The sequence below is a fragment of the Chenopodium album genome, chromosome 16 (genome assembly GCF_948465745.1).
Source record: "Chenopodium album chromosome 16, dcCheAlbu1.1, whole genome shotgun sequence".
Taxonomy (NCBI): domain Eukaryota; kingdom Viridiplantae; phylum Streptophyta; class Magnoliopsida; order Caryophyllales; family Amaranthaceae; genus Chenopodium; species Chenopodium album.
The window spans coordinates 43,012,583-43,027,239 of NC_137849.1; the positions used below are offsets into that span (position 1 = coordinate 43,012,583).

General features: G+C 32.4%; 1 protein-coding gene across 1 annotated transcript; it reads right to left on the minus strand.

The window, feature by feature from the left end:
- Positions 1-1,144: 1,144 nt before the first annotated feature.
- On the minus strand, positions 1,145-7,403 carry LOC145585424 (uncharacterized). The gene is made up of 16 exons (XM_081642123.1): positions 7,264-7,403; positions 6,413-6,503; positions 5,217-5,338; positions 4,722-4,781; positions 4,442-4,561; positions 4,060-4,179; positions 3,780-3,921; positions 3,482-3,652; positions 3,248-3,403; positions 3,034-3,140; positions 2,813-2,900; positions 2,546-2,687; positions 2,282-2,435; positions 2,009-2,125; positions 1,683-1,806; positions 1,145-1,584 (listed from the first exon to the last, which is right to left on the minus strand). Exons 1-16 carry the CDS (start codon positions 7,365-7,367, stop codon positions 1,339-1,341), a joined length of 2,064 nt encoding a protein of 687 aa, XP_081498249.1. The 5' UTR covers positions 7,368-7,403; the 3' UTR covers positions 1,145-1,338.
- Positions 7,404-14,657: the final 7,254 nt, after the last annotated feature.

Consider the following 14,657-nt stretch of genomic DNA (forward strand, 5'->3'; position numbering starts at 1 on the left):
AATATAGGGACCATGAAAGTGAAAATATGTTAGAGAGTAGTTGGGACCATAAGAGAGAGAAATGATAAATTAATGTAAGTGGAGTTTAAAATAAGAGAGAGAAATAATAAAATATAGTGTAAAGTTACTATATATAAAAGTGATGCAAATAAAAAAAAACACCCACAAAAAGAAAGTAATGCAAATAAAAAAAATGGAGGGAGTATCATTTAATGGAGGTGTTATTGTCATAGACATAAGTAAGGAAATTGTAATTATGGAGTTTTTTTTTTTTTTTTTTGGATCCTATTAACGAGTGTCCCAAGGCGTTAGATAAGTAATAATTATATTAGTTAAAATAGTACTCGGTATAAAGTTAAGAATGCATGACAAAATCACCATCATTTGGTGTAATTAATGTTAGTTAACTCTAATATTTCTATTTTTAATTCTCTTATCTAACGTCCGAGGATGCTCATTAGCTTTTGCCAATTTTTTTTTATGATTCATAAATTAAATGGCTTTATCTTGTAAAAGCATGATTTCAAATTAAGATATTTTAATTGATATAACGATAATACATTTTAGAAACCCGGTTTAAGTCATGAATATGAGTTATAAAAAGGGGATTAGAAACTCGATTTAAGCTAAGAATATGATTTTCAAGGAGTGTATATTTTGTCCCTGTCTTTGTCCTTAGGGATCATAAGTCTCGTGGTAATAAAATCTTCTACTTTTAGTCATGTGCCAAGGAGAATTTTCAATGTAATTCTCATCAATAATGGTTGAATATAGTTGGATAAAAATTGGGTAATTTTACTGATCTCTCAAATGTGAATTGTAGAAATAGTAAATAAAGAAATTAGCCTAAATATAAACATAGGTTCTTTAGCTTGTTAAAGTACCACCATGATCTATTTCTCTAATTTTATAAGATGATTATTGTTTTTTCTTCTCTTCTCCAATGTGGGACAATATATTCGAGGCTCAACACTATATAATAACTATCTTATTACATTATTCATGTCTAATAATCTATTGAAATGACAATTGATTACAAAAATAAACCAAACTCAACAAGAAATTACTTCAATAAAATATGAAGCCACTTTATGATCTAAAAGTTATGTATTTATTTATCATAGTAATATAGATCCTACTCCTTTATTTTCCTACAAACATCTGAAAAATTAGCAAACAAGAGCCAAAAAATTAGAGACTAATGTAAATCTCTCTTCTGTTATATCCCTTTGAGCTCAATAGAGCTAATCCAATCACCTATTTCCCACAAAATTGTGTTTAAATTGTATATTTACATCATTACAAGCATAATCAATGAATTTGAAACTAATCAAAGAATTAGTAGGCATCAGCAACAGGAGCTTCAAGACGAATGTAGTCATACAAAATACCTCTCCAAGGACTAAGACCCCAAACTTGTGACAAGAAAATGGTATTATTACCCTGCACTAATTTGTTGCCTGGTATGGTCACATTGTAAAGCCAGTATAGTCCATGGATACCGTGCCTAGCAATCGTATTGTCATGCCCTATTAGTCCTGTTGTGAATAACGGAGGATTTTCATGTCGGTCATTAATCCTAACCTGTAATGTTGGATGCACATATGAATTAGTCAGTGCATTAGGATTGCAGAATTGTTTCAGAGGATGGGATATTACAAAGACTAGCATTTGGTAGATACCTGTAACTCTGAATCAGTTGCTGATGCGAGTGATAGTCTCAAGTAATAAATTCCAGAGGAGATGAGTTTATCGAGTTGGAATTTGATCTGCCATGTTGTTCCTTGATACGTGTTGCTTACGTTCCTGAAAGAGTTGGATCAAAGCTGTTTGGTTAGGCCTTCAAAAAAAGAACGCGCCTAGTCTTGTTCCAAAATGTTGTGCATTTGATCATTAAAAGTGTACTTCAGACAACTAACTAAAGAAGAGTACTTAGTAAATAATTTTGAGGCAATTAGAGTGGAAATAAAAGATCAGATGAGAGGAGAAAGCAAGTAGGAAACTTTACCTAGTAACTTGAGCGAAGAACCAATCTTTCTGATACTTGCTAACATTAACAGTATAAATTAAATCTTCGTCAGGATACAAATCTGTATACCTTTGCCATAGACCATACTGTCGATACCTGTTAATAACAAGATCATCTTATATTAAACTAATCTTTGTAACAATCGATGTGCATTTTGTTTTCAAATTTTGAACAGCAAACAAGAACAAGTAATTACAGGAAATAATCAAGATTATGAAGTGAAATGGTTTCTATAGTCCATGGAAAACTAACCTGTCACGCGTCAGATAGAGTTTATTGACAAGATTCGGATCAGGGTCAGGAATAAAGAATTCTGCAGCAGAACGATCTGGTATGCCAATCTCCCACAATATAGGTCCGTCTCTTGGATGATCATACACAAGATCGCCCAAATCAATAGCATGTCCTGTTTTCCAAGAAAATTTTACTTGCATAAGCTTTAAAACCATTAACTTTTGCTCATCTTTGTACATACTCCTGTGACATAAGAAAACCAACAAGAGTATAAGATCAGACCTGCTGTTATATCAACTGTGTCGTTGTATTTGTAATCTCCTATGAAGCCAGGAACCCAAGCATAGAGATTGTAGCTCCCAGGCCGTATATTTTCTATGGTGAAATGACCTTTGTCATCTGTTATTGTCCAGAATTGATATCCCTAGAAAGAGATCATCTTAAATAATTGGTAAGAAAATCAAGTTAATGCAGCTAAGAAATTAGCGAGTTTTGATAATATAAACATATCATGAAGTTGGAATCTTTATGTAAAAGAACTCAAGTTACCTTGCTCTCCCTTTGCCAGGATCCAACGTCTCCTGGAGCTGCAAGCCCTACATGTGCTTTGTTTGCTGAAGTATTCGTTTTCAGATAACTAGTAATATGGAGTATAAAAGTACATCAGTTTAAATTGACTGAATTGGAGAACAGATTATATATAGGAACAGAATGCATGACACAAAACACCAAAATAAAGAGTACATTTACACAATGAAGTGTTCACTAACCTATCATAGACTAGTAAACTACCACTAACGCTGCCACGCTGGTCAGAAGATGGGTAATCATCCGAAACTGCAAAGGTGTAAGGCCAACGTTTTGCCTCAACACTCAACTGCAATAAGTTTATAAAACATATTACTACTTCTATAGCAAAGAACTGACAATTTATTCTTCAGTTCCTGTAAATTGGAAATTTGCTTGATTTGCTAACTTAAAAACCTGCTGTTTAGCATCCTCCCATAACTGCTGTGACTCACTTTCATTTTTTACAGAATTAGCATATACAAAAAGAGGCCCTAACACTTTTTTCCATGGTTCTCCATCTTTAAATTCTGCCATTAGTTCTTGACCCGAGTAGTGAGTACTTAGGAGTACCTGATGTCGTACAGTACACAATCAGCAATGCACACCACTAGAAGATAATAGGCATAATTATAGAGTAAGTCAACTTACTGAGAGGGAAGTAGGGCCAACATGGGATGTCAGATATTGTTTGGTTGGTCCAGCAGACCGGAACTCATTGTTAGGAATGATCTGCCAGAGTCCGGTGGGTGGGTTGCTACATATCCACCCATGTACCTGGATGTCTTTGGCTTCACCCGAGTATAGGTATTTGTCATCGACCTATACATTACCAAACAAGATATCATCAGGACTTAATCTTCGAATTAGTTAGAAACCTTTGCATAATTCTGATTCAGAGACAAACTATCATAGTATAGTAGCTGTATCAAAATAAATAAGAATTTACCTCCCCTTTAAACTCTGGCTCGATTGGGTTAGTAAGTAAAACAGCTTCAGGATAAGCTAAGGCCTCGCTTCTGTTAGGTGAACGATCATCAGGAAGAGGCAGTTGTCTTCGCCTGTAATCTGACATAGCCATGTAGTTAAACCTGTACACCCCATAAATCAAAATATTAGTTCAAGTATCACTTGCTACTCACTAGTACCTTAAATTTATGACAGTAAATTACGTTACATGCACTTTGGGACATGATCACATGAATAATGTTACAATGCACATATCTTACCATAGTTTGTTGAGCTTAAAAGCAAGCCGAGTATTTGTCAGAGTGAAACCGGGAAAGTCTTTTGGATGCTCATAGATAGCATAAGTGTAGAAGCCAGATGAACCTCGAAGCAGAACAAACCTACATACAGATCAAATTTCCATCACTTAGCACAAAGCAGTGTATTTATACAATACTCAATTACTCATTTTCGTACCAAAATAAATACATACACGGCATTATCAGAAGCGTTCATTCATAACATAAAGGGGAGTATGAAATTATACATACACGGCAACAAGATAAATACACCTATAACATGAAATGTACAAACTAGATTTTGCACAAGGTTAAGTCAATAATCTAATAATAAGATGAACTAATATAGTATAGAAAGTAGGACCTTTTGTCAATGTTTAAAGGGGGAAGTTTTGTTTTAAGAGATGAGTTCCATGTTCTTGTAAATGAGACCTCTACTTGTTCACTTGTCTCCACAATGACCTTAAAATCTGTTGCATCAAGCCTGCACACCCAAAAACGCGACGTTTTGTTTATTCGCATATGAAACGTATAGCAATTTAACGCACAAAATTATGAATAACAATGTTTGTTACATACAACTATACAAGTACAATAAAATTCGGATTTAGCAACCACCCAATCGGGTGGTTCTAATTCAGTACCTATCTAAGTTACCCTTTTTTCTTGTAACTCCTTCGCCTTTCCAGACAATATCCCAATACCTGTACATTGTAGTAAGATTTAGTCACTTAAACTATATGCCCATATACATAATACATTGGTACAAACTCAAAAGAAAAAGGCATCCTAGAAGAAACGCAAAATTCAGGATTAATAAGACTACGCCACCATATTCCTTTTACCTTGAAAAAAAATAAGTTTAAAACAGGCGGATAAATTCAATTAGTGAATCGCTAAACCACGTCTTACAAGTTCAATTAACCGTTACCAAGTTCAATTCACAATTCAACGTCCTACAAGTTTAATACTCCCTCTTTTCTTTAATTAGATGCCTACTTCTATCATTTATTTATCACATAATAGAGAAAAGTAGACATCTAATTAAGGGATGGAGGGAGTACCATTAAGATAAAAGCAAATTGATATTTTAGAACAATAAAAATGTAAATTAAAATGGGGAAAAATAGAAATGTTACCCTCTATTTGATTCATCATTGAGCTCTTCGAGCAAATTTGCGATGCCATTGTATTGAATTTTGGTAACACTTCCCTCGGGATTTGATAGTGTCACTTGTATTATGCCGTTGTCCAACACAATCTGCCACAACCATTTTCAATTCATGCAAAATTCAAAGGCTTATTGCTTGTATTTATTTTATCTTTGCTCATGAATGAGCCACTAGGACATTACAAATAACAAGATAACAAATGGGGTAGAAGGATTTTGAACCTATATACGAGTATGACTGATCAACTCTCACTCTTAATCACTCGTTCAGAACCTCATTGGTTAAAAGGTTTATCTTTAAGGATCTCGTTAATGAATGTTCCGAGACGTTAGATAATCATTTAAAATATGAGTGCTATTAATTTGGGTATAGCGTTTGTTAACTTTTGCCTATTACGGAGTATAAAAAGATGTGAAATGATTTTATTATCTTCGACTTAAAATAAACTTAAATTCACATAATTACGGAGAATTAAGTATACTTGTCAAGCTACGAATTTTTTTACAACAATTTGACTGTTATTCATGTCAAGAAACAACTTTGATCATGAAAACTTCAAATTATATATAAGAAACATCATAGCTAATTGGCATAATTAAATGTTATATAATGTGACTAATTCAACAACATTTTACGTTACATGATCACATTTGTTTTATAAAACAAATTCATAAAACAAATTAATACAATTAATGTGATCAAAGAACTAGTACTTTCTCCGTTTGTTTAACTTTCAGCACTACCTCATGACACATAATTCAAGAAGGAGATTAGATGATGCTTATGAACTAATAAATCAAAATAATTTATACACATAGATACCAACCCTTTCCTTTTTCTAGTGTTAAATTATATTGATAAAGTGTCCATTTACCTTCTTTTATTACTAGCCTTGAGACAGTGTTGCAAGTTAAAGAAACGGAGTAAATTTATAATAGTCATATAAATCAAAGTGTCACAGGCTTTTAAAACTAAAGTTTTTCCCCCTTTAGTCCCTTTACTTGTATATAATAATTTTCGAATTACATATCATTAAACGAGTTAGATTTGAGTTGAACACGAATGTATGGGACCCAATGCACCTATAATAGTACACATGAAGAAATTAACATTTTTTTTTTATAAGAAAGAAGAGACAAAAAAGAGAGAAGGTAGGCGATTACATGGTTGTCTTGATAATGAAGTTGCACCTCTTGTGAAGGGCCTTGGACATCCTCTGAACTTCTATATACTTTTTCATCAAGTGCTGAATTTCTACAAGTAACATCATAATTCACAAGTCAATGTAGTATGAGTCTAGTGAAGACCCACAATTAATTGTGCCAATCAATTTAATTTTAGTAATTAAAACTGACTTATGACAAATGTGTTTATTTTCATGAACACTTACTTTAAATCAATTATCAAAAATATTTTTTTACTAATGAAAATTGCTTGTCACTATATATAATATGTTCTCCTTTCGCAGCATAATTGTACATACAATGCGTCTTGTATGCGGCTAGCCACACCATGTGGCCACTTGTAAAATAACAAAGTAACCTCTATAACACTGATTTGGTAACCCCTGTAATACTGACCAAGTAACCCCTACGTAACCCCTATAACACTGACGAAGTAACCCCTGTAAAACTGAACGAGTAACCCCTATAATACTAACAAAGTAACCCTTATGATGGATGGCCACACCGTGTGGCCAGCCACATATAAGAGTTTGTGTTGTACCCAACAATAATGTATGAATTGGACTTATGGAAATTATACCATATAATTAACATTTCTATACACATTGTTTAAGCAACTTATTGCTAAGAATAATTAAGATGATCATATCGTATGAGATTAAAAAAATAAGAGCAAATTAAATCATAAACCCTTAAAATAAGATCATAACACCTTTTTTTTTTTTTTTTTTTTTTTATTGGAACACGAGGGGCAAGCCCCAAAAAGTATTATTTTTATTTCACGTAAAAAGAACATATTGTTTCCGAGGAGGGAATGAAGAGGTTAATACCTTGTCCATTGTATAGATGATGATGAGGTGATATAATTAGCATGCAAAATTTGCATGAAATTAACCAAAACCACAATTGCAAGGCAAATATGAGCTCCTTGCATGATTATCAACAGAGATTAAAAGTATGTTGATATGAGTATTGATCTGTTAAAGAACAAGATGAAAGTGTTTAAGAATTGCTTAATTTTGAGCTAATTATAAGACATCATATAATATAATGTATGATATATAAAGATATATAGTATTATAAAAATTGTGAATGGAATTGAACTACATGGGATATGAAGGGTAGATGCACCAATGAAAGTAGAAATTAGTAATTTTGGTAACTTTAATAATATTTGATTTGATTATTCTTTGGTAACTTTAATAATATTCGATTTGAATGTTCTTTGGTAACTTTAATAATTTGATGGATAAGCTAGGCAAAACCAAATCAGCACGTAATCATTCTTTAACTAATTTTGATGATTTATTTGTCACTTGATTCATATTGCTTTGATGATGATCATGATTCTGAAAGCATTATATAGAGTGGTAAAAAACTATAAATCTGTTGTTTAAAAAAAATAATAATAAATAAAATAAACAAATGTTTAAACTTTTAGATGACTCCCTTTGTATGCATCATGAGTGTTCAAAATAGGAGAAATTTTTCGAGATAAAATGTTGACCAAGCTGAGCTCGAGCAACTCACAAGCGACATGGACAACTATTATCTATTGACACAATAATAAACAGTTGAATAATTGTTATTCTTTCTTTATGAATTCCTTGTTTAAATCACATTTAATTTAGGTTCTGTTCATTTCACCTAAAAAAATTCAAAAAAATAATTTCAGTGCAGTAAATATAATTTCAGTTCAGTAAAAAGTTCATTTCAGTAAAAAAATTCAGTTCGGTAAATTTCAGTATGTTTAGAGAAGAAATATAATAGAAAATCAGTAAAAAATGATTTTAGTTCAGCAAAAATAATTTCACTTCATCGTCAGTAAAATTAATTTCAATTTAGTATAAATAATTCAATTAAATTCAGCAACAATAATTTCAATTCAATAAAAATAATTTCAATTCGGCATAGATAAGGTGAAGTGAACAAGCTAATATATTTTTTTTTTGGTGAAGAGTGAACAAGCTAAGATATTAGCTCATATATAATTTATTATAATTCCTTTTCTACCAATCAAGTAATAAAATCAAATTGATATTACATTCAAAGCTCATATCTTTGACCTTAAATAGTGAGATTAATGTAAAAGATTCTAATCATCAACACACACATTAATGATCAAACCAAATTTCTTGACTTCTTGAGAATTTACGAATCTTATTTATTTTTTGAGGTAGGAAAACAATAACAAACTTGAAGAAGTATATATACTTCGGGATTGTTTATATAAGTTACAAATGTTACTACTCAATTGGGAACAAGGAATAAAGGGAAAGAAACATACAAAGGAAAGGTGACAAACATTAAAACAAAATGGATAAAAGGGTATGGGATGTACATTTGTTCTTATATGCTAAAAAAAACTGTTCAATTAGTATCTCGGCTCACGTTATGAAATGCCTTAAACTCCCCCAGAGCATTGCCAACAAGCTTGACTCGCTAATTACTAGATTCTGGTGGTCAAATAACGGAAATAAAGGTATGCACTGGGTAAGTAGGACCATCACCCAGCTCCCCAAAAGTATGGGAGGACTGGGCATCAGGGGTACTTCGTGTCTAAATGATGCCCTCCTGTTCAAACAAGCAACAAGGATGCACCTAAACCCGCAGTTACTTATTTCTAGAGTGCACAAAGGATTGCAATCTTGCAGCATTTGCTCAATGGCTAGCAAATATATCAGGGTGGGAACCCCCTCAATGGGAAGAGCTAGCATTCAAAAGGTCACTTGTGCTTTCAAAGAAGGTTTTGCTTGGAAAGTTGGTAACGGGGAGGATATTAAGGCTACAAGTATGCCCTGGGTTAATTGGGGAAACCCTAGTTGCTAATTCAAACCAAACTCTAAGGGCCTCGATGAACTGGAAGGTAAGTGATTTTATTGACAGGAATACGGCCACTTGGAAAGCGGGAAAGGTAAGAGAATGTTTTGATTGGGATAGTGCAAGGAATATTTTGGCCATGGAGTTGCCCTCGAAAAGGGAGGATGACTTTCTTTATTGGAAATTCCACCCTTCAGGAAGATATACAGTTAAAACTGGGTACTACTTTCTCACCAAGGGTAATGATTTAGGCCAAGGGGCTAGCAATGATAGAGATCAGAAGCTCATAAAACTTATTTGGGGAATGAGCATCCAGCCAAAATGGAAGATCTTTTTGTGGAAACTGTATCACGATGGTATTGCGGTTAAGGCTAACCTAGCCAATAGAGGGATAGAGATAGATGAGACCTGTGGCTATTGTGGGGTGGATTTGGAAGACAGCCAACACCTTTTTCGATTCTGTAATCTAGCAAAGGAGGTCTGGGCAAGAAGTGCCCTGGCAATTTGCTCTGATATTACTGGATTCACTTCCTTGAGAAGATGGATCCAATACTTTATCCTGCTGTTCAATAACGAGGATGGTAAGTATAGTACCCGTATTGTTTTGTTTATTGCAACATTATGGGGACTGTGGAAAACTAGGAATGCAAGAAGCTTCGACGGCGCAACGGGGGGAACAAGCATGGTGATGGAATTCACCAACCAGGCAATGCAAGATCATGAAACCTTCACCCAAGCGGTAGACTTGCAGCATAATAGAGCGGACGAGGTTATTGATGGGCCTACCCTTCCTCCTGGTTTTAATTATATTCAGCTAGGAAAGGAAAAGGAGGGTTTTGACAACTTCATTGTTGAAGTTGATGGCTCGTGGGATAAGAGGACTATGAGGGCAGGGATCGGGTGGTCATCAACGGATAATGGTGGCATAACACATGAAGGGGGAAGACATGGGGCTGCTAATTCCGCTCTTCAGTGCGAAGCTTGGGCTTGCTTGGAAGCTTTGAAATGGGCCCACATGAAAGGTAGGCAAGGAATTCTAGTGCTTTCAGACTCGATCTCTCTTCTCAACAACCTTCAAGACCAACTAGGTAAGGACATTGAATTTTCATGGATGATAAAAGAAATAAAGGAAGTTGGAGCCTCCTTCAAAACCTGCACTGTCCTGAAAACCCAAAGAGACCAAGTCCAGAGGGCAAATGATATTGCCAGAAACTGCCATTTTAATTTGCTTAATATTTTGTAGGTTTTTGTTCCTTTGCTCTTGTCAAAAAAAAAAAAAATGTTAAGTTTTGTTAGCAATGTTGTTTTTTTAGAAACATTAGGTATAGCCATTGGAAGGCAAAATATCTTATAATTACTAAATTTAAATAATTCTGAGGTATATTTATTAAAAAAAAAAAAAATCTTTGCTAAAACTAAATCATAAAAATATGGTCGTAATTTGAGAAAATGTAAAGAAAACATTGATAATACTTACAGAGTATATTTTTCTCTTTACAGATTTTCATTCAATGTATATAAAATATATACAAAGACAAATCGACAATAACATTAAACAAGAACTAACGTAGGGTAGTCCGATTGTGTTAGAAGGTACCGACATACAACAATTATCCTAAGAATTTACCATATTGCAGTTGTTAAGTAACATTACTGATGGAAACTTGACAACTAATACCCGTAATAGACCTAGTTGTACATAATCATACCATGGACTAGTTCTTATAATTAGAGAAACTAGTGCACACAAAATCTAAGTGTACTAAATTGATGTTCAACAGCTAGAAAGCCAAAATTTGGCATTCTAATTGTCCAAGTCCACCTAATACAACTTTATATTGTGGCCCTTTTAGTTTATTTATTTTAAATCAGTGTTAATAATAATTATCTAAGATGATAGATGAACTAATATAGTTAGCTATTTTTATAAAGTACAATTATCCTTATATGTATGTCTATTAGAGAATTTTAATTAAAAACAAAACGTTGGTACATTTTATCTATTTTTTTTTGTTTTGTTTTGGAAAAATGACTACGAGGATGACAAGACCAATAGCTTTCATTAACCGCTAAACAAAAGTCAGCAGCAAATACACTACATCCTTATTAGTGTAGACAATTGAGTACGATTATTTTTATACCGTGTTAAAAAATTACGGAGTAACATCCAAAATTGGTGTGATCAAGGTTATCCTCAGGTAAAAATGCACTTGTGGTTAAGACAAAGCCCGTGTCACCTACTTATGCAATTGATAGACCCAACAAACAAGATACATACATAACATCATAGATTAAATAAGCTAATTTAAGGGTTTTTTTTTTTTTTTTTTTTTTTTTTTAAAGAAAATTTAAGGAAACTTTTAGATACATAGAGAAATAAAACTTACATGAAGAAGATGAAGATGTACTACTTGTAATGGCGTAGGCAAATCATACAACATATTCCAATAACCTTCAACTTGAAATTGGACCCTCTTTTTCCTCTTTCTGCTTTCAAATTCATACACTATACATGTAAATTACACATATATATACACACCATATAATAATATAATACCGATATTTTACAAAATAATATATACTAAGTATATAATAATATTCCTCACTATCTCTCTCTAAAACTCGTAAATTAAATTACATACCTGAGGGTAGTAGTAGTATGCATGGAGGAGAAAAACGGAGTGGTAGGAAGAAAATGGGAATTTATATTATAAGGTGGGTATAGACAAAAGAATGTTTGGCAAACCAAATAATAATTAATAAAAAAAATTATCTAGTTTGAGAGAAGCCTTCACATTGAATTAAAGCATTCTTACTATACATACTAAAAATAGTGTTTTTTTTTTTTTACTTGTATTTTATTGCATCTTTTCTTGTAGTTTACTCTTTCAAATTGAGCCGACTTTTCTTGTTTAGATTCTGTTGGTAAAATAATAAAATTATTCCCGTCAAAAAAAAAATAATAAAATTATTGAAAATTGGAGAAATAGGAGTCACCATCTTAGCTTAGCTTCTTTCCCGAACTCAACATGCTGCTGTTGTGAAATGGAAAGCTAAGCAAGAGAGAGAGAAAGTACTCATGTACACGTTATAAGAACTAACTTTAGGTGTGTTTAGTTGGTCCATGACTTTCTTGGCCAATGAAAGTCACATTATTAGAGGGATCTAACGGCGCACCGTTGTTAGTTTTTATACATTTACTTTTTGGCCCGGTATAATAAACTAATAAAGAGTCATAGAACACGATGATATGGGCGAGATTTTATGTAGTTTTTATGACAAGAATTTATGTTTTTACAGACCGTTGTTACAATCTTACAAATGATCACTAAAATTCACAACTGTCATTCATTAGACTTTATTAAACAAGTGATTTTCCATACATTTCTCATACAAATCGAGAATTTACTAGATAAAGTGACTTACAAAAAAGGAATAGTGAACGGTCGAAATAGATCATATAGAATAATGTGTTAGAACCATTCTTCTACTAAGCGATATATAAAATTTAAAAACGGGTCAAAAAAAGTGTTTTGTATGCAAAAAAAAGAAAGCGGTTATATGAGACCACCATTCTCATGTCCGTAGTATTTAGATGCATTATAGAGTTCATGAAGCACCATGCCAATTGCAATAGCTAATCAACTATAATTATGCATATTAACATTCCCTAATTCTATTCTTCAAAAAAAAAAAAAAAAAAGCCTAATTAATCTTAAGTAACTTCATCACTACCTTAAAATCTCAAACTTATCATTTTATTTACAATTTAAAGTATGCTATGATTACTTAAAGCATTGAAGTAGTACCAAAATACGAAATAGTGTTCAAGTGTGAAACTAAGCATGTGACATTTTTGGTTGTCTATAGTTGGGGCCCTTAATATTTTGTGGTAGATATACTTTGCTCAAAGACAAAGCTGAAATGTTTTTCTGTTTCAAAGTTGGTTAGGATTAAGTTATATTAGGACAAAAATAAAATAAAAAAGTGTTATGGAATTTTCTTAGATTCTTACTCCGTGAATTGGTTTATCATTTTTCTTCAATGAAATTTGAGATACTGATTATAATGCAGAGAAAAAGACTTTGTCACGAGCACAATAAGTCAATTACCATAATCCTAAGCCCTTCAAAATTTGGCCACTTGCTTATGTTGTTTTATCCTTCTTGGCAGTTAACTCTCCAGGTAGGTGAAAGCGCGGTGGGGGGTGACAGAAGACGTGCTCGTACATATTTGGGTGCATGGTGCATTCAAGGTATTTTTTGCTTATTTTGATGATTAAATGAGGACGGTTGTTGCTCATTTAAACATCAAATGAGCAAAAAATAACCTTAGTGCATCTTGCACCCGAGTGTGTATAAAAACTTACATGCTTATGTAGACAAAATGCAATCACAAATCTTGAATTTTACTCTCAATTCATTATCGGCTTAACTAGTTAACTTATATTTACCTATCACAATTTAATCTCAAACAAATTGTCACTAGTAAAAGTAATTAGTTTCGAAGGCTTCTTCATGAACTAATTAGTAAAAAGTAAAGGGTGAAGCAAAAGGCAATAGCACTAATAAACAGGAAAATATGGTTTGGTAAAGTTTCATCTACTTATCTAGTTCAATTGGTAAAGTGTCACTGCTGTAAAATGTGATTAGTTGTATTAGTCTTTGATTAAATAATAATGGAGCATTAGTTTGGTGACCATTTACCACCATTAGTTTATTATGGCAAGCCCATAACAACTTTTGTGCTACATTATGTCATGCCATAAATCATGATAGTTTGTCAATGAAATAGTTACTAGTTTCAACTAACTTTGCAGATTTTTTTCAAAGGTTAATGGGATTGAATTGTCAACGCATTATTGAATTCAACTAAAGTGTATCGCATTTCATTGATTAATGAATATAATAAATTAATATATATACAAGCATTGAAGCATATAACATTGGTTAAAGTATTAATCGATGTAAAACTATGTTCTTTTTACCAGAATATATACTATCTTCATTAATTATTATTTACAACAAAGGAATATTATTTATTTTTGAAAAAAAAAAAACTAATATAATCAGGAATGGTAAATTTCAAAGTTTGGCCTACAAGTGAGTATTGCAACGTCTTCTCCGGTTTAGATTTTGGGCTTTAAGTAATTTCTTGGGCTTAAGACAGTATTAGAGAGTTGGATTTTTGAGGCCCAGTTTAATCAACTTCGTTTTTTTTTTTTTTTTTTTTTTAAACCAATCAACTTCTTTAATTTATTAGAATTGCCCAAATATTTAGCCAATCAAGAAACAAATTTATTTTAGCATGATGAGTTTTTTTTATTTAAATTTAAAAACCATAATGTAAGAATTTGTATTTTGGTGAACCTTTTTCAGATTATATACTACATATATTTTTTTGA